We start from the raw sequence: 19,286 nt of genomic DNA, 5'->3' as shown, positions 1-19,286 counted from the left end.
ATGTTTTTACTTAGTCTTCATAAATAAGTTCCAATGATAGCATAATTTTTCTTCACTGTTACTAAATTATAATGAATTAGCAATGCCTTCAGTATTAGACACCTAGTAGTTTTTTTCTTTTCTTTTTACTTTTTGATGTAACAAAAGTGTTTATACAAATAAACATTTCCCTCTGGGAAAAAAATGTCTTATAAAGTGAAATTACTAAATGAAAGAGTATGAAAGACATAACTCCTTCCCTACCAGACTTTAAACACAAGACCTATACTGGAAAATATTATACATTCACTGAGAAGCAAGCCTGAGGTTGTGGAGGCCTGCCCACGTGGCCAGGGCACCAGCCAAGAGAGGTTCTCTCTGAATGAGGAAACCACACCCCAGTGTTTAAAATCATAGGCTATGAGACCACCAGGGGACCAGAGAGAGTATATTATTTCATCCTTTGTTTCACTGGTAGAGAAACTCAAAGCAAAAAATACACCAAAGGAGAATTGGCCTGTCAGCTTTAAACAATATGAATTAACAGCATAATCAGCACTTTTTAAGGGTACATTTAGATAAGTAAGAAACCCTATAGTTTTTGTTTGTTTGTTCTTTTGAGGAGGTGAGATCTAAGCCTTAGGCTAAGTGACCTCAATACATCCCTTCCTGCCCCAGTATTAAGATTCTTGAAGACGAGGCAAGAGATTCCTACTGGGTACATTACTTGTGTGCCCCTGATATCTAGTCTCGCCGAAGCAATCCTCAATTGGCTCGTCTTTTAGAATTGAGTGCAATGTGCATGACCACACTGAGTCCAGCTATATACAGTTAGAACTGCAGTAGTATGTTTACTCTGAAAAGGAACAGAGACCTTCCCCTGGGCTCATGTCACATAATCAAATTTTAAATGGGTAAACGCCATCCTGGTGGTAAGGGATAACTTTTGAAGAACAATTTCATTTGAAAATAACCATTTTAACCTGTACAGAGAAAATGTTAACAACTAATTAGTGAAGAAAATGTGAGTAGAAAGAGAAAAGGTTTTGATTGGGGTTTTTTTCCTAATTTTTTTTCCCTAATTATTCTCTTGGGTTCCCTGGCAATTAATCCTAGGAACCACTGGCGGAGATGTGGTTTTCCCTTTGTGAGGAGATAAGTGTGGAGAATAACATTGATTCTGCCAGGCTGCAAGGAAAATTACTTAAGTGTTTCTCTTCTTTAAATTGTTTTTATTTGAGCCTTTGTCATTTTAATCTTTATGAAAGGAATTGACAGTTTTGTTAACATAAGAAAAAGCTGTTATTAACTTTTATTACAGATTCATCTCGATGGTGAGTTTGGGAAAACATTTGCCTAAGTATTTTCCTATTAAGTTAATTAAGCTACTTATACCTGTAATAAATATGTATTACAGACTTGTCATTTTGTTTTGTATTTTTCGATAATCTTTTGGGTCATAGTTGGGTAATGAAGACTGAGACTGTTACAGCAATTTGTTTTTTTTTTATTACCACCAATGTAGTTCTTTTATATATTAATAACCTTTGAATAAAATGATGCATTTTGTTCCAAAATGATTGTTTTGCCTGCCATAAAAATCCATTCATAATTTTGAAGTTAAAAGAATTCTCTATTTTCTAAAGCTAGCATCTTGTTTATACTATTACATATCTTGCTTACTTTTTAGGTATTGGAAGAAATTTCATGTTACCCTGAGAATAACGATGCAAAGGAACTAAAGCGTATTTTAACACAACCTCATTTCATGGTAAGTAGCAATTAAACTTCCACAGAAATAAAACCTCACTTTCAGAAGAAGATTTTACTAATCCTTATGAAATACAACCATCTTCATCAAACATACTTTTAGCCATGTAATATCAGACTGTTAAGATTACAATACTGGGTAATACCAGATACACTAAGTTTTTGTTGTTTGTGTCACTTCGTGTCACAATTGTAAAGATGCTGTTTGCAAAGTGGTCTTCAAGGACTGTGTAGTCATCAGACAAGGGATTTGCTTCCTGATAGGACAGTTCTTTAGTCAATGGAACTGTTTATGTTACTTAAACCACAGAGAGCTCAAATTGGAGAAAATTTTCACTAATGATTTTCTGAACCTAGGTGATATTGGAAGAATTACATCTCCTTTCAATGCAGACCTCTTACACTCTCTTCACTCATTTCTACCATATGGAAAATGGGGGTACCACCTGTATTTAACCAATTAGTATAAAGCTAGATGGTTAAACAGAACTCAAAATAGATGAGATCCCTTTCTGTAGAAGAAGGTCCATAGTTCTCTACTCAACTGCAGTTCAAAAGCATGATTACAGATGGAAATTCATGTCAAATACAACATTTTAAAATTGTTACCCACATCAGTACACGTGGAACATACGTGGAAAATGGAAAATTCAGGTGACTGCCCTTTGGGAGAAAATCTGATGCAAAGCTATATTCGTATTACTACTCTTGAGGTAATGATTTTTAAGTAACAGTAGCAGTATAATAGGTGTATCGTATCAGTTACCTGTGAGTTTTCACATACATGGTATTTTATGGTGCAGTGTTTTTAAAATTTTAACCCAGTCATTGAAGTATTATTTTTTTTCTCAAAGTGCCTACCTAGAAAGAAGCGATTAGCCATACTCACCCTAACTCTCCCACCCAAGCACTAAAGGCTGAACTCAAGTGTAATCCTTGAGAGTATTTAACTTGATTCCACATGACAGCAGCATTCTCCAGTGAGTTACAGTAGGAATCGGGTTCTGGCCTGTGGGTGAGTGCATTTGTACAACTTAGGGGTATCGACACAGGACTCGTCTCAAAGCCCAGCTGTGCTGTCCAGATGTCTCCTAACGCCTCTAAAATCCACACTTCTTTAACTCTTTCTGCACTTATTTATAGTCACCGGCATATCATTCTAATACTTGCTGGCCTGCCGGAGCAGGTCCCTTCACCAGTGAATGGGCACAGCTCGGCTCGGCTTTGTTGTTCTTACTGAACTTCTGCTCTCATTTAATCGTTGTTATTATTCCTGTTTCACAGACCAGGAAAATGAAGAAACTCCATGTCTTAGTAGTATCCTCAAGTTTGAGAAATCACAAGTACCCGGAGTTAATTACCTTTAATACTATCTTGTTCCCTGGTTGTTTCATATGTGTAGGCCACGTTTCCCCAGATTACAATTAAGTCCCCTGTAGACATCATGTCTTATATAGTGTAAACGTGGTTAAAGCTGTGGATTCAGATGGACCTGGGATTCAACTCCAGCCTTGCTGCCCTAGCTCTGTGATTCTGATTCTCTTAGCCAACCTCATGGAGTTGAAATAAGAATTAAGTAGATGACGCATCTACCGTGCTCAGCACAGTGCCTGATACACGCTTGTTGCCTAATAAATGTTAGCCAATGAATATTATCAGTTATTCCAGAGGGTCCGTCATGTGTAGGACACATAGTAAATTCTCAGCAAAACATTGAATAGATTAGGAACTTGCCCATTTGAAGATAGGTAAGCCTCACCTCAACGGACTATTCTGTGCGGTTTTCTGTAGATAGAAACCTGTATATTTTGGACAGACATGCCTGTCTATAAATTGATAAGTAACCGTAGATCAATTCCAAGAAGGATGTTGGACCTTTTAAGACCAATCGGTCTTTCAGATTGGAAGTAAGCTGCATAAAGAAATTAACACATACCCAAATAAAATCCTTTTTTAAGGTTAAGATTCTTTTCAAAACCATTAAAGCTCAGATCACTGCATGTCTCACAACTTACCTACCTTCAAAGCCTTGGTTTATTTTGCTTTTCCAACATCAGAGGGAAATTGATGTGTGCATTGCTATTAGTAAACATTTTCAGAAATAATAAATAGTTCTTATTATTTATGAACACCCAGCTAGGTACTTAAAAGACATTTTCATACATTCACCAAATATGTAAATGCTTACTTTGTGCCAGGCACTGTGCTGGGCACTAAGGATAATGGTGAATAGGACAAACAAGGTCCCTGCCCTCATGGAACTTCCATTCTAGAAGGGGCATGGGTAGGTGAGCTAGAGACAATGAGCAAGTAAACAAAACAAGGTAACTTCATATAGTAATAATAACTATTAAAAAAAAAAAAAGACGGGAAGAGCGTATGTAGCTCAGTGGTAGAGCGCGTGCTTAGCATGCGTGAGGTCCTGGGTTCAATCCCCAGTATTTCCATTAAAAAAAAAAAAAGATAATGCGGCAGGGATGATAGGAAAGTGGGAGCTACTTTAGATAGTCAGGAAAGGTCCTCTGAGGAATTAATATGTGGGCTGAATTGTTATGTGAAAGAACCAGCCTACTGAATGTCCAAGCATGGGGAAGGGCAAATGCAAAGGCCCAGAGGCAGGAAGGAGTTTTGTAGGGTCAGAGTACAGAAGAAAGGCCACCATGGCTGGGATACAGTAAACAAGGGAGAGAGCAGTACAAGAATTGCTGGGAGACAGTGGTAGAGGCCAGACCACGTAGGGCCTTCCACAGTATGGAGTCTGATTTTCTCCTGGATGACACTGAGCGATTACAAGCAAGAAAGTATTATTAGAACTGTGCTTTAGAGATTCCTGGGGCTGTTGTGTAGGGAATGGACTATAGTGGGAGTAAGAGTGAAAAGAGGGGGACCAATTAGGAGGCTGTTGCAAGGTGGTAGAGGCTTGGGGAAGGACAGGGCTGGTGGAGAATGAGCAGGCTGGGGTTCTGCATTGGAGATGGTTGGACATGACAGGACCTGCTGGTGGTTGGGATGTGAGGTGATGTGGTTAACTCCATCTTACAGTTCAGAGAGAAAACTACACCCAAGAAAGGCAAAGAGGCTTGCTTGAGGTCACTGACCTACTAAGTGGCCTCACTGAGATTTAAAACCCAGATCTTGCCGGCTCCAAAGCCCATGCTCTTAAAAGTGGGTTGACTTGTAATGAGGATTGATTTTCCCATAAACTTAACTTGAACTCATTAGTTATTCCCAAATAAACATATGTTTGGATAATGTTCCACGTGGGAAATATTCCGAGCTATATATACTATGTTAGATAAACTTAAATGCTGGAGCTTTCTATCTTACAAGCATTTTAAGATCATGGTTTTAAAATCTTGGTATTTTAAAAAAACAATTATTAATTGTTAAAGGGAAATATTGTAATGCTTATATTTTTATTATACCAAGATTTAGAAGTTATTATTAGCATATTTATAACTTCACACTTATTTGTTCAATTATCTGGCTTTTTCTTTGCTTTTTTTTTTTTACATTTTTTATTGATTCATAATCATTTTACAGTGTTGTGTCAAATTCCAGTGTTCAGCACAATTTTTCAGTCATTCATGGACATATACACACTCATTGTCACATTTTTTTCTCTGTGATTTATCATAACATTTTGTGTATATTTCCCTATGCTATACAGTGTAATCTTGTTTATCTATTCTACAATTTTGAAATTCCATTCTATCCCTTCCCACCCTCTACCCCGCCCCCCCCCCCCCCCCGGTAACCACAAGTCTGTATTCTCTGTCCATGAGTCTATTTCTGTCCTGTATTTATGCTTTGTTTTTGTTTGTTTGTTTGTTTTTGTTTTTTAGATTCCACATATGAGCGATCTCATATGGTATTTTTCTTTCTCTTTCTGGCTTACTTCACTTAGAATGACATTCTCTAGGAGCATCCATGTTGCTGCAAATGGCGTTATGTTGTCGGTTTTTATGGCTGAGTAGTATTCCATTGTATAAATATACCACATCTTCTTTATCCAGTCACCTATTGATGGACATTTAGGCTGTTTCCATGTTTTGGCTATTGTAAATAGTGCTGCTATGAACATTGGAGTGCAGGTGTCATCCTGAAGTAGATTTCCTTCTGGATACAAGCCCAGGAGTGGGATTCCTGGTTTCTTTGCTTTCTGATCATTAAAACATGAGGGTTTAATATCAGATTGCTTACACTTAAAAATACAGATACTTATAAATACTTCCAGTAACTAAAAGAAGAGTAAAAAGTATAGATTTAAATGATTTTCTTAAATCTGTAATCTATCTTTAGAGATCATGATAAAAAATACTATCACACTACCCTTTTTCAGTTATTCCCTTTGAAAGACTTATTTTTTTAAAAGAACAGATAGTTGCACTTGTAAAATATAAAACATTGAAGATAAAAACAATACTAATAGAATAGAAAGTCAATGCTTTCATTTTTTCCTTTGAAAAATAGGATCTAGAACAGGAAATTTTAAAAGGAAATTTATATCCTAATTTCAAAAAAAAAGATGATGTAAAATCACCTTAGGCTGATATGGTTTCATTATTAAGTGGTAAATTTTATGATTTGTAATTAAGAAGCTAGGGGAACTACTTTCAAATCTAAAATTCATATTTTTTCCTATAAATTTTTAATGAATTTTTCCACTCTAGTCTGAAGTTGTTACTTATCTTGTCCATGTCCTTATTATAGTACAAAAAAGTGTTTTTTCCTATTATATGATTCTTATATAATTAAAAATAACTGTTTCAGCTTAGTAACAATTGCTCAATCATGTCATAACATACTTGAAAAATATTCAAACTCTGATTTCCCTATTTTTTATTTGACATTCTCTTTTTTAATGACTTTTTTTAGCAGTCTGTAAGTGGCCCCTTTTTTTCTGTTTGCATATGCATTAGATTAAGTTTCATTTTGTGTAGCAGCCTTCTACAGTGGCAGATAGTGGTTAATATCAAGTATGACCTCATTTGGTGACATAATTTAAGGATTTCTCTCTTAAAGTTCAATTTTGGTATTATTTTGTGACTGTGGGCTTATCCTTCCTTACATATAATACATTAAATACAAGTGTTGGCTTATATAATTTAAAAGGATGGGTAGAAATCATTTGCAAAAAGCAGTATAAACACTTTCTCCAACCCATGTAACTGCCATTATCCTGATGAAGCTTGGTTCTCTTTGTGCCTGGTTGTATGACATCCTGCAGTCATACAAAGCGTGTTTTTTAAAAATGCACTGTTTATAAAAGATACATCTGTAATTAATACAATGAATGTAATTTTAACAGATGAAGTTTTTCAGTTTGTCTGTTACTGATTTTTGCTTTCTGCCCTAAATCTTCCTCTCTTGAGTGGCCACAATTAAACCGGGAAAAGAGGGATTTCCCCAATAGCACAACCAACACCCTTGGACCTGGGGTACCGGTGCAGGCAGGGCACCGATCAGGAAGCCAGGGTCATTGTGGAGCCCTGCTTTCAAGCTGCGCTGCTTAGTGCCCCTCGGTGCCCTGACCCAGACCCCGGATCAGCCCAGCCCTCTTACATCTTGGGAACATCTGCCGTTTCGTTTAGAAATTCAAGTACATATGTTGCTCCAAGCATATGCTCTATAAACATAGTCTTCTTCATGATTTGACCACATTTTTACTTTATTTTTACCTCATATGCATACCTTTAAAATGCAAATAGCCAAGTCATGACTTTGGTAAACTTTTTAATTGACTAACTTAATTTGAGATGCTAAAAGCTTATACCTTTAAGGCAGTTTTAATTATGTTTCATTATCTCCAGATATTTCATTGCCACACAGATCACAGATTACAATAGAACTGAATTTATAGTTAGCACACAAAAAAAACATAATCTGTGGAAAGCACCAAACATACTGGTACTCAGCTGTAAAATTCTCTTTGAAGTAGAAATATTCAAATATTCATGCTTATGAAAAACTTTCTTATAATGGCAGGAAAAGTACAGTAAGCCTCTTTTAGGAGAAACAGGATATTTATTACCCAGTTTCACCAAGATGACATAGGGAGATATCAATAGAAAGAAACCACTTTTTCTTTGTTAATGGGCTTTGCAAAAAGAAGTCATAGTAATAATTGTTAACTTATTTTTTATTTAGGCAAGTGTTCCAAAAAGTAGAAGCAAACAAAAACATAAGTAGGTCTAGATTTTGAGCTTCACATCATGTGATATTTTGGGAAAATTACATTTCTTCAGGTACACTAGTTTGTGTTTTTGTTTCTTTTACTAAGTCATATGTTAAAATTATCCTCTGCTTTGTATAAAGGAGTTATTGTTAATACCACTGATGAAAGATAATTTGCTCAACACACCAATTATTGCACTATTTCTTTTTAAATTTTGTTTCTGTTTTAAGCCCCAGCACAACTTTGCCACCTCTATGTACAGATGATTCTTTCTGCTAAATTATTTGAGATTGCATTATGTTGGCCTTTCTTTGAACAAGTTATTTGGGCACTTTTTCATAGCATCAGACAACACCTCTAACCCAGATAATCAACAAAACACATTCATTCGTTGATACGCTCACTCATTCTTTCATTTGTTCCTTCATTTAAAAAAAATCCATCTGTCATGATTGTCACAAAAAAATTATGGTATGGCTGTATCTAGGTGTAATGTGCTTTGAGTTTTCTTTAAATGAGAGATGCCTTTGAGAAGCAAAGAATGACTTTATATATATTTACACAGTGCTGGAATGGTACCACTATTAACATTTTATTTCCTTTGTAAAATACCAGGCCTTACTTCAGACTCACGATGTAGTGGCACATGAAGTTTACAGTGATGAAGCATTGAGGGTTACACCTCCTCCCACTTCTCCCTATTTAAATGGTGACTCTCCAGAAAGCGCCAACGGAGACATGGATATGGAGAACGTGACCAGAGTTCGTCTGGTCCAGTTCCAAAAGAACACAGATGAACCAATGGTAAGTAGGAAAAGAAAGTTTTCTGCACTCTCATAAAATCCCAGCATGAATTACAGCAGCTACCTTCAACCTATACTATAGGAGGTGGGGAGGGAAGGAGGGCATGGGTAGTTTGAAAGAAATCCGTTTCCAGATCCTCATTTCAGGGCCACCGCCATCCCCCACCACCCCTACCTTTACCTAAAATTGTTCTGCCTGACACCCTGCCTAAGGCATGTTGATTCTCCTTCCCACCTCTCCTTTCCTAATTGCTCTTCAACAACAAAAAAATAGACACACCTGGTACATTACAGTAGCGTGTAACAACCTCTGGAGCAGCGAAGAAAGGGACAACTTAAACTATTGGAACTGATGTTGAAAAAATGAATATCTGAAGTTCCTTGTATAAGTCTGGTGGTTTCCAGATCTTTTTCCTTCAACAAAATTAGAGGAAAACTAATTTGGAAGGTATTTAAAGACCTGAGTAACATTGCTAAAATATAATTCCTTCCATTCACATCTACCTATTTAATGTGAATTCATTTTCTCAGCACATAGGAGTAGCGTTGGTGTACAATCGAGGCTGAACCCTCCCTCATTCTCATACAATTCTCATAGACTGGGAAGATCAAGGAAAGGCTCCCTGCTGTTAACTGAACAGAGGGGAGAAGGGGAGTGGAGAACATCCAGACAAACCAAGTAGCATATGCAGAAACCTGCTAGTGAAAAGGCTCTTAGCGTAGGTTTGAAATGGAAAGAAGGCACCAGAACTGGACTAGGAAACAAGGTGAATGGCAGGAACAGGACCAGACAAGTGTTGATTCCGTTTTTTATCTTAAAAACAGTGGGAGGCTATTGAAGAATTTTAAGCAGGGAGAAAAGATCAGATTTTCATCTTAGAAATAACTACTCTGGAGAGTGGATTAGAGGGGGACAAGAGTGGATAGAGGGAGACCAGGTAAGAGATTGTTACTGCAGTAATGCAGGGGAGAGATGATGGCACTGAACTGGAGGGATGGTTGTCCAATGGGAAAAAATGAATAGATTTAACAAAAGAGTAATTTCACAGACCTTGATAATGAGTTGACAATGAGGACTGAGGGAGAAGCAAGTATTGAGGATGACCCTAAGCTTTAGGTTTTCACAACCAGTTGGACAATGATGCTACCCACTGAGACACTGTAGGGAGAAAGAAAACATTCAAACTTATGCATTCGTATCTTTCCCTCAGAGCATAGAAAAGGGATATTGGGAAATAGAAAAACAAATTACTTTAGAAAGTTGCCCAGTTGCTTTCCAAATTAAAGGAAGAGTTACAGACCATTGATCCTATGACTGTGATTTCCGGAAAGTCCTCAACTCTGGACATTGAGGTTGTAATTCTTACTGTGCCAGCTGTACTGTATTATCCCAGCACTTACAGCAGGCAGGGGACATGCAAATGACCTCCTCCCTCCAGTGCACTCCTGCCAACTCTTTGGGTTAAGAGCACGAGCAGTAGCAGCTTGTCGGTGCCTGAGGCAAATCACTTCATGTCCGTGGGCCTCAGTTTGCTCGTACTTTGCTTAGCAACTGTTACCAAAAGCATACTTTACGACATGATCCCCAAGAGCCCACCCGGCTCTGAAAGTCTGATAGTCCACTCATTCATTTTATGTATTCACTCACTCATTTAGCAAATGTTTGTTAAGTGCCTGCTATGTGCAGATCACTGTATACCAGGGACGTAGTGGCAAGTAAGACATGCTCCCTTTCTGGAGCTCTCTTCCACAGGCTACCGACATTAAACAAGTACACGTGCACTTACGCACGGTTCGTCTCACAGGTACAGTTACGACAAAGCTATAGAGGAGAGAAGGCTGTGTTAGAAGCAGGAGAAGGGATGATGTTCAGCCAAGCAGAGCAGACCGGAAAGTGGAAGGGGTCACAAGAAGGAGACCCAAAAGTGTCTTGTGATCATAATGTTCTGAAGCAGCCCAGTGACAGTTGCTTGATCTTCTGTATGAAGGCCAATCACATAGAAATGTAGACTGAGTAAAAACGTAGAAGTGCCTGCCTGAGTTAGATTTTTCAGAAAGCCCAAAATGACCTAAAGTTCATAGTCTTCCCTAAAAGTCGTCTTAAAGAAGCCCTTCTCTCTTCTCTGTCTTCTGTGATCCTAGTGAAGGTGTGTATTTCTTCTTCTTTTAACTGGTTGCCATAAAAGCAGGAATTACTTCATGGGAAATACATATTTTCAATAATATAGTTCTCTATTACATTTTATATAGCTTCATTTGCTTGCTTATTTGTCCTATTAAAAGCATTATATTACCACGCAGGGTATACCTGTATGATCTCTTGTGCTTTTTGGACCTTCTACAACTTATCCAGCTATGCTCAGTCCATACCCCAAGGGTGATGTACTCCCATTACACCCTTGTTTTACCATTTCTAGCATCTTACTTATAATTATTTCTCTATTGATTGTCACTCCTTTAGTTGCAAGTGATAAATACCAAACTTAAAATAGCTTAGGCAATAGAGGAAAGGCTTATGTAAACAAGGAAAGGCCAGGAGTTTACCCCAAGCTGGGATAGGATCAGGAGTAGGTACCCAACCCAAGCTAGGCCAGTCCTTTCCCTAGAATTGAGAGCTTGAGAAGAGAGGAAACATGAGTCAATTCCTCTCTGCAGATCAATGTTTGAAGCAGACAAAATAATAAATATCAACTCCAGTAGGTTTCAGGTGAGCTTTCTCTAGCCATGAGAGACCTTGTCTGTCTTGTTGACTACTGTACCTAGCAGAGTGTTTGCCAGGTAACAGGTTCACAGTAATATTGGTTGAATGAATACATTAATTTATTAATTTCAAGGATGGAACCCCCATCATACTATCATTTCTCTTATAAAATTAGAGAACTAATTTCATAATTAGAATTAGAACACAGTAATTTACAACATTTTCCCAGGAACACCTCTCTTGGTAACCATACATGCTGATTGAATGTACAAGCTGAACATGAAACTTGAACATCACAGTTGAATACTGGGACTAGAAACACTTGGTAAACCAGTTTTTTTACATTACCTACCACTTCTAAGAACCACAAAATAGGAATCATGCAAAATTATGTTTTGTAGAATTGTACAAATTCAGACAGGGTCTAGATTATAAAGTCTCAAAGATTTTCATGAAACTTTCTAACAGAATGTTATTTTCCAGTAAAGAAAGTAAGAGTCCCCCTGCCCCTAATCTTGCCAAATTTAAGACCAGTTTTCACGAAGGGAGCTTGTTAAAAATACAGATCTGGGCTCCATTCCCAGACTTCCTGAATCTGAATCCAAAGACTGGGTTTAAAAGTCAATATTATTTAAAATGTCCCTGTGTGATTCTTGGAATCAACCAGGTCTAGTGTAAAAATATGTTTTTGAAAGCTTGTCTTAGAATGGTGAATAATTAGAAAACAAAAAGTAATCTATTCCACAGAAAAATTTTTAACTCTCTCTCTCTCTCTCTCTCTCACACACACACACACACACACACACACACACACACACACACACACACACAAATGAAAGAACAGTTTTCAAGACATTGGACATCAGGCAGCAAATGACAGTGACCCGTAAGAGACAGGAAGCAAACAAGGCAAGCCCTGTGATTGCCCCACCTTACTGACATGAGAGTTTCCAGGCCACGGCACAGTGAGAGGGAACTAAGGCAAAGCACACAGACTCCTTGAATTACGGAGACGGAGCTGAGAGTCTGGGGAGACCAAAGCAACTAAAGTTCATAGGACAGAGTACTAAAGAGGAGAGAGCTGCACAGAGAACCCCAGAGATCTATAGAGGGCCCCCCTCAAGTATTCATGTGAATAATGATCAGCACATTTATGAGAGTAACCTATCTGGAGCCAAGGAAAGACCAAAAAGATTAGAGAGAGCAGTGCCCAACACTCACTGTCTGTTCCCACTAGGCAGACTAGAAAAACCAGCTCACGGGACGTTGTGTACACTGCTCAGGAAGGTCTTGCCTCAGTAATGAGGAACACTTAGCCTTAGACAGAGAATTGCTCCAGACCTGCCTTGATAAATCATGAAAGCAAGACCCAAAGGATCAAACTTATTTCCAAGTAACTGAACTACATCCTAGGACAAAGCTTAAGAACATAGGAATAAAAAAAAAATCTAACATGCAATAAGATAAAATTCACAATGTCTGGCATCTCCTCAGACATTACTAGGCATGTAAAGAGGCAGGAGGAATGTGAAATGTGACCTGTAATGTGGAGAATAATCAAAACTGACACAGAACTGACAAAGATACTAGAATTAGCCAAAAAACTGCACTGTGGGATTAATGGCAGGTTAAACATTTCAGAAGAATACATTAGTGAACACGATGACATAAAAACTATCCAAAACAAGACACAGAAAGAAAAGAATTTTAAAAAATGAGAAGAATATCACTGAGTTGTGGGACAGCTTTAAGCAGCCTAATATATGATTAATTGGAGTCTATGAAGAAGAAGAGTGTGGAAAAGAGATAGAAAATATATATGAAGAAATAATAGCTGAAAACATTCCAAACTTGACAAAAGCTATAAATCTGCAGCTGCAAGAACCATAATGAACTCCAAGCACAAGAAACAAGAAGAAAACAATACCAAGGTACATCGTGATGAAACTGCTTAGAACCTGTGATAAACTGAAGATCTTAAAAACAGATTGAAAAAAGAAATGTTACATACAGGGCAACGAAGATAAGGATGGTATCAGACTTCTTATCAGAAACAGTACAGTTAAGAAAAACAATGTCTTTAAAGTACTGAAATTAAAAAAAAAACCTCTCAACTTAGAATTCTAAACCCAGCAGAAGTATCTATCAAAAAATAAAGGCAAAATAAAAACGTTTTCGGACATACCAAAGCTGAAAGAATTCAGTAGACTTGCAGTATAAGAAATGTTAAAGGACATCCTTATCATTTAAATCTCTTTAAAAGATAAACGGAAGTCTAAACAAAAATTGTAGCAATGTGTTTGGGGGGTTTTAACATCTAAGAGTAAAGTGTTTGACAACAGTAGCACAAAAGTCAGAAGGAAGTGGAAGTATACTCTTATAAAGTTCTTATACTATATGTGACATGATATAATGTCACTTGGAGGTAGACTGTGATAGGTTAAAGACGTACACTGTAAACCCTAAAGCAACCACTAAAACAAAACAGTTATAGCTAATAAGATAATAGGAGAGAAAATAGAGTAAAAATAAATTAATGCAAAAGAAGGTAGAAAAAGAGGGGGGAAAGGAACAGAACAGATGGAACAAAGAGAAATCAAATAGCAAGAAGGTATATTTATACCTGACTGTATCAATAATCATATTAAATTATCTTTTAATTCCCCAAATTAAAAAGATATTTTTAGATAGGGGCAGAGCAAGACCCAATTATATATCGCCTGCAAGAAATGCTTTATACATAAAGACAGATCGTTTCAAAGGAAAGGATGGGAAAAGATACATCATGATGATGACATTAATCAAAAGGAAGCTGGAGTGACTGTATTAACATCAAAGTATATTCTTAGACCACAATGGAATTAAATTAGAAAATGAATAACAGAAATAAGTCTGGTAAAATCCCTAAGCACTTGAAAACAAAATTACACAATTCTAAGTAACCCCATGGATCAAAGAAGAAATCAAAAGGGAAATTTTAAAAGTATTTTGAACTGAATGAAAATGAAACCACAACATACCAAACTTGTGGGGTGCTGCTAAAGCAATGCATAGGGAGAAATGTGTAGCACCAAACACCAATATCAAAAGGAAGAAATATCTTAAATCAATAACCTTAGCTTCTACCTTAAGAAACTAGAACAAAAAGAGCAAATTAAAGCCTAAATGAGTAAAAGAAAAGAAATAACAAAGATCAAAGTGGAAATCAATGAAATAGAAAACAAAAACAACAGAAAAAAATCAATGAAACAAATTTTTTCTTAGAGAAGATCAGATCAATCAGGGAAAAAAGGAGGACACTAATTACCAATATCGTGTATAAGAGAAGTGACATTACTACAGATTCTTCAGATACAAAAAGACTAATAAGGAAATGTGGTAAACAACTTTATGTCAATAAATTCAACAATGCAAATGAAGTAGACAAATTCACTGGGAGACAGAAACTACCAAAGCTCATTTAAAAACAAATAAACTGAATTGCCCTATATTTAAAAATTGAACTTATAGTTTTAAAAAAATCCCTCAAAGAAAACTCCATGTCAAGATGGCTTTACTGGTAAATTCTACCAAACATATAATTAAAAAGAAAAAACAGTTATACACAAACTCTTCCCAAAACATTGAAAAGGAAGGAATTCTTTCCAACTTACTATTTTTGATAATGAGGAAGAGGAGGAAGAGGTAGCTAGCATTAGCCTGATACCCAAACCAGATAAAGACGTTGCAAAGAAAGAGAACTACATACTAGTAACCTTCATAAATCTAAATGCAAAAGTTCTAAACAAATCCCTGTCTAAAAAAAAGAAAAAAGAAAAATATGTCATGACTAAGTGGAGACTATTCCATGAATACGGCTTTATTTATAATAGCCAAAAGCTAGAAACAATTCAGTGGGTGAATAGATAAAACAGTTTTATCCATACAGTGGAATATTCAACAAGAACAAAGAATGAACTATTGATACCTGCAGTGCCATGGTTGAATCTCACGTTCTTAGTGGAAAAAAAAAAGCAACAAAAAGAATACATACTGTATGAGTTGCATTTATAGAAAGTGCAAACTAATCTATAGCCATTGGAAGCCCAGCAGTGCTTGCTTGGGGCTGTTGGGGGTGGGGGAGCAGGGCATGGAGGGGTGGGAGTAGATTACCAGTGGGCGTGAGGAACTTTTGGAGGTGATGCATGTATTCACTATCCTGACTGTCATGATGGTCTCACATGTGTACATGTTTATCAAATTATACGCTTTACATAAGTGCATGTCAATTGTACATCAATAAAAACTTCTCAAATTAGCAACATGGAAAATAATTACAATTAGAAGATTAAAAACATTATACAAAATGTATACTATCACAGCAATCAGAATACCAGCAGTACTATTATTTCTGTCATGGTATAGTGGAGTTTTGCCTTCATTTTCCATATTTTCTATAATATTTTCCTACCTTTTGTGATTATCTACAGCAAAATTACAAATATAAAAAGAAGTGCCCTCTCATAATAATTCTGTTTTTGCTTAACTTTTTATAGGGAATCACTTTAAAAATGAATGAGCTAAATCACTGTATTGTTGCAAGAATCATGCATGGGGGCATGATTCACAGGCAAGGTAAGTTCTGTATATAACTCTTCGTTTCCTTCCTTAGCTTTTTTTCCTGTAGCCTCGTAGAGAAAGTGTTTTATGAGTCATATAAAAGATCAGCTTAATCTGTGGTTTATATAAATGATCTATTTAAGTTATCGATCTTTGGTTTTAATCACTGTTGGCCTCCATTTGTTCTTACTCATCTGCACATGCTCCAGCCTGTAGATAACGGGGAGGGTATGATCCAGTTCTGCTGCCGGAGCATCTCTGAATCTCTGTTTAGATCCTGACCTATTAGATACCATGGGAAATAAAGTATCATATTGGGCCCCAGGATATATGGAAGACATCTGTACTGGAATATAAGATATGTGTGTGTGTGTGTGTGTGTGTGTGTGCGCGCGCGCACGCAAAGTTAAATAACAGTTTAAGAATTGCTCTCTCAAAACAAAGCATAAATACAAAACAGAAATAGCCTCACAGACATAGAATACAAACTTGTGGTTGCCAAGGGGGCGGGGGGTGGGAAGAGATAGACTGGGATTTCAAAATTGTAGAATAGATAAACAAGATTATACTGTATAGCACAGGGAAATATATACAAGATCTTATGGTAGCTGACAGAGAAAAAAATGTGACAATGAATATATATATGTTCATGTATAACTGAAAAATTGTGCTCTACACTGGAATTTGACACAACATTGTAAAATGATTATAAATCAATAAAAAAATGTTAAAAAGAATTGCTCTCTCATTCATTCAGGAATGAGATATGCTATTTATATATTAGTAGAGTTTGATATATATATAAAGCTAAATGGTAAAATAAGAGATCAAATCTGTGATTAAGTTCTTAATGCCTGCTACAGTAAGTGTAGTCATTCTGTGAAAGGAATTCACTAAAGACTGAAGTAGATGAAGAATGATTTTTTGAGAAAGTGGAACTTTTGTTAACCCTCAGGTAAGCAGGATTTGGACGAGTAGGTTTAGGCTCCTCTTTGAAAGAGCTGAGTTATATGCATTAGTATTTACAGCCTGATCCAAAAATGATTCTCCTGTCCAAAAATTAGAGATCGGGTTATTTCCTTTCTTTGAGATCGGGTTAGTTTTGTACTTAACACCTCTTTCCTTAACCATGGAGAGCGAGAGATAACACCATAAGCCCTTCAGTGCCTTCCTTCCTCTTTAGAGATGACCACGGTGGACACAGTTGGTATCTGGCGTTACTGCTGCCTTCAGGGAAATCTGTAGATTTCATGAGTGGGTAGCACTCACGCAGGAGGATGTTTGCTGTTAGATTCCAGTATGAATTTTTTTGTTTATTATTTATAATAAAATTTTCTATAAATTTAGTAAAGTCACAGCATCATTATTTCTTTCATCTCTTTTTCTTACATTTCTGCACTGGCTAGGACCTGCCATCTTTAATAGAAGTGGTATAGTGAACATCCTTGTCCTGTTCTTGTTTTTAAAAGGTAGTTTAAAAGAATGTTTCCCTGTGAAGAAGAATGTTGACTGTGTAGATTTTCAGTAGGTTGTCTTTTATTAGAGCTGAAGTTCTCTTATATTCTTCATTGCTGGACATTTTAATTATGATTAGATTTTGAATTTTATCACATACTGCTTCAGCATCTGCTGAGATGATTTGTTATTTTCTTTTTTTCACCTATTAATGTGGTGAATGACTTTTAAAGATTTCCTAATGATAACCACCCCCTGCCTTGCATTTCTCAAATAAACCCAGCTTAGTCATTGTGTATCATTCTTTGTATGTACTGCTTGATTCGTCGTGCTATTATTTTGTTTAGGACTTTTGTACTTGCAATTATGAGTGAGACTGACCTGTAGTTCATTTTCATTTCTTGTGTTTCTCTATTTGATTTCAGTTTCCAAGTGAGATAGCCACATAGAATGACGTGGAGAACCTCTCTTCATGAGTTCTCTGAAAGACTGTGTAATATTGGAGTGATTTGTACCTTGAAAGTGTAGTAGAACTTGCCTATAAAACTACCAGGCCCTGGTGTTTTGGTTTCGGTTTCTTTTTAAGAAAGTTTTGTTTGTTGGTTGGTTGGTTTGTTTGTTTTTACAATTTCTTTAACCTTTAGAAGGCTATTCAGGCTTTCTACATCTTGAGTGAGTTTTGGTAAATTACATTTTCCTGAAAAATCTTCAAGTTTTTAAAATTAATGCAGTAAGCTTCTTCTTAGTGTTCTGTTATCTTTCTGTTTTCTGCTGTCTCTGTAATTAGGTACCCTTGTTTATTCCTAATATCATTTCCTTGTGCCTTGTCTTTTTTCAACTTACCAGAGGTTTGTTCAAAAACCCACTTTCGGTTCTGTTAATTCACTCCATTGTATATTTATTTTCTATTTCATTGTTTTATGACCTAATTTTTATTTTCTCCTTCCTTCTACTTTCTATTGGTTTTATCTAACTTTTAAAATTAGACATTTAATTTATTTATTCCAGTCTTCCTTCATCTCTAATATATACATTTAAGACTAAACTACCTCTAAATATTATTTTATCTATATCCCACCAGTTTTGATATGAAGCATTTTTATTGTAATTCTGTTCTAAGTACTCTTATTAAATATTTATCATTATATTTTTCATTGACCCACAAGTTATTTAGAAGTGTTTTTTATGTACCACATTTAAGAGTATTGTCTATATCTTTTTATGTTTTACTTCTAACCTAATTATATTGGGGTCACAGAATGTCGTCTGTATGACACCATTTCTTTGAGGTTTGTTGAGACTTGCTTTATGGCTTTAGCACTGTAACCGTTTTTGTAAATGGTCCATGTGTACTTAAGAAAAATATTTATTTTCGAATTGTTGCATGCAGAGTTCTCCAAATGATGATTACTTGAGGTTAATTTTTTATTCAAATATTCTGTATCTTGACTAATTTTTTGTCTGTTTGACCTATCAATAATTGTTGAAATATCCCAATTATTGTGGTAGAGATTTTCAATTTCTACCTATAGATCTCTCAATTTTGGCTTTATATATTCAAAGCTGTTTTATTAGGAGCATAGAAGTGCCTGGTAACCATTTCCATCCTTAATTATACTTTTGACTTAGAACCTATTTTATATTAATGTAGTTATTCCAGCTTTATTTTAGTATTTCCTAGCATGTCTTCTTCCATCCTTTTATTTCTAACCATTCTGTGCCTGTAATATCTTTTTTCATATGTTTGTTATTTCTTATTTCCTACTTTTCCTTATCTACTTATTTCTCTGACCTCCATTCA

At 36.1% G+C, this 19,286-nt stretch overlaps 1 protein-coding gene across 8 annotated transcripts in view; it reads left to right on the top strand.

Annotated features, from left to right (window-relative positions):
• Positions 1-19,286, top strand: part of CASK (calcium/calmodulin dependent serine protein kinase) — a 315,531-nt gene that overhangs the window by 256,698 nt on the left and 39,547 nt on the right. For all 8 annotated transcript variants that reach the window (XM_006211818.4, XM_006211816.4, XM_031671296.2 and 5 more), the window contains exons 13-15: positions 1,670-1,750; positions 8,543-8,731; positions 15,967-16,045. In XM_006211818.4, coding sequence (XP_006211880.1) covers positions 1,670-1,750; positions 8,543-8,731; positions 15,967-16,045 — 349 coding nt within the window. The remainder of the gene's footprint in view (positions 1-1,669; positions 1,751-8,542; positions 8,732-15,966; positions 16,046-19,286) is intronic.

Source organism: Vicugna pacos, chromosome X, assembly GCF_048564905.1.
Source record: "Vicugna pacos chromosome X, VicPac4, whole genome shotgun sequence".
NCBI lineage: Eukaryota > Metazoa > Chordata > Mammalia > Artiodactyla > Camelidae > Vicugna > Vicugna pacos.
Note: the sequence above shows the minus strand (reverse complement) of the source record. Positions and strands in the feature narration are given on the sequence as shown.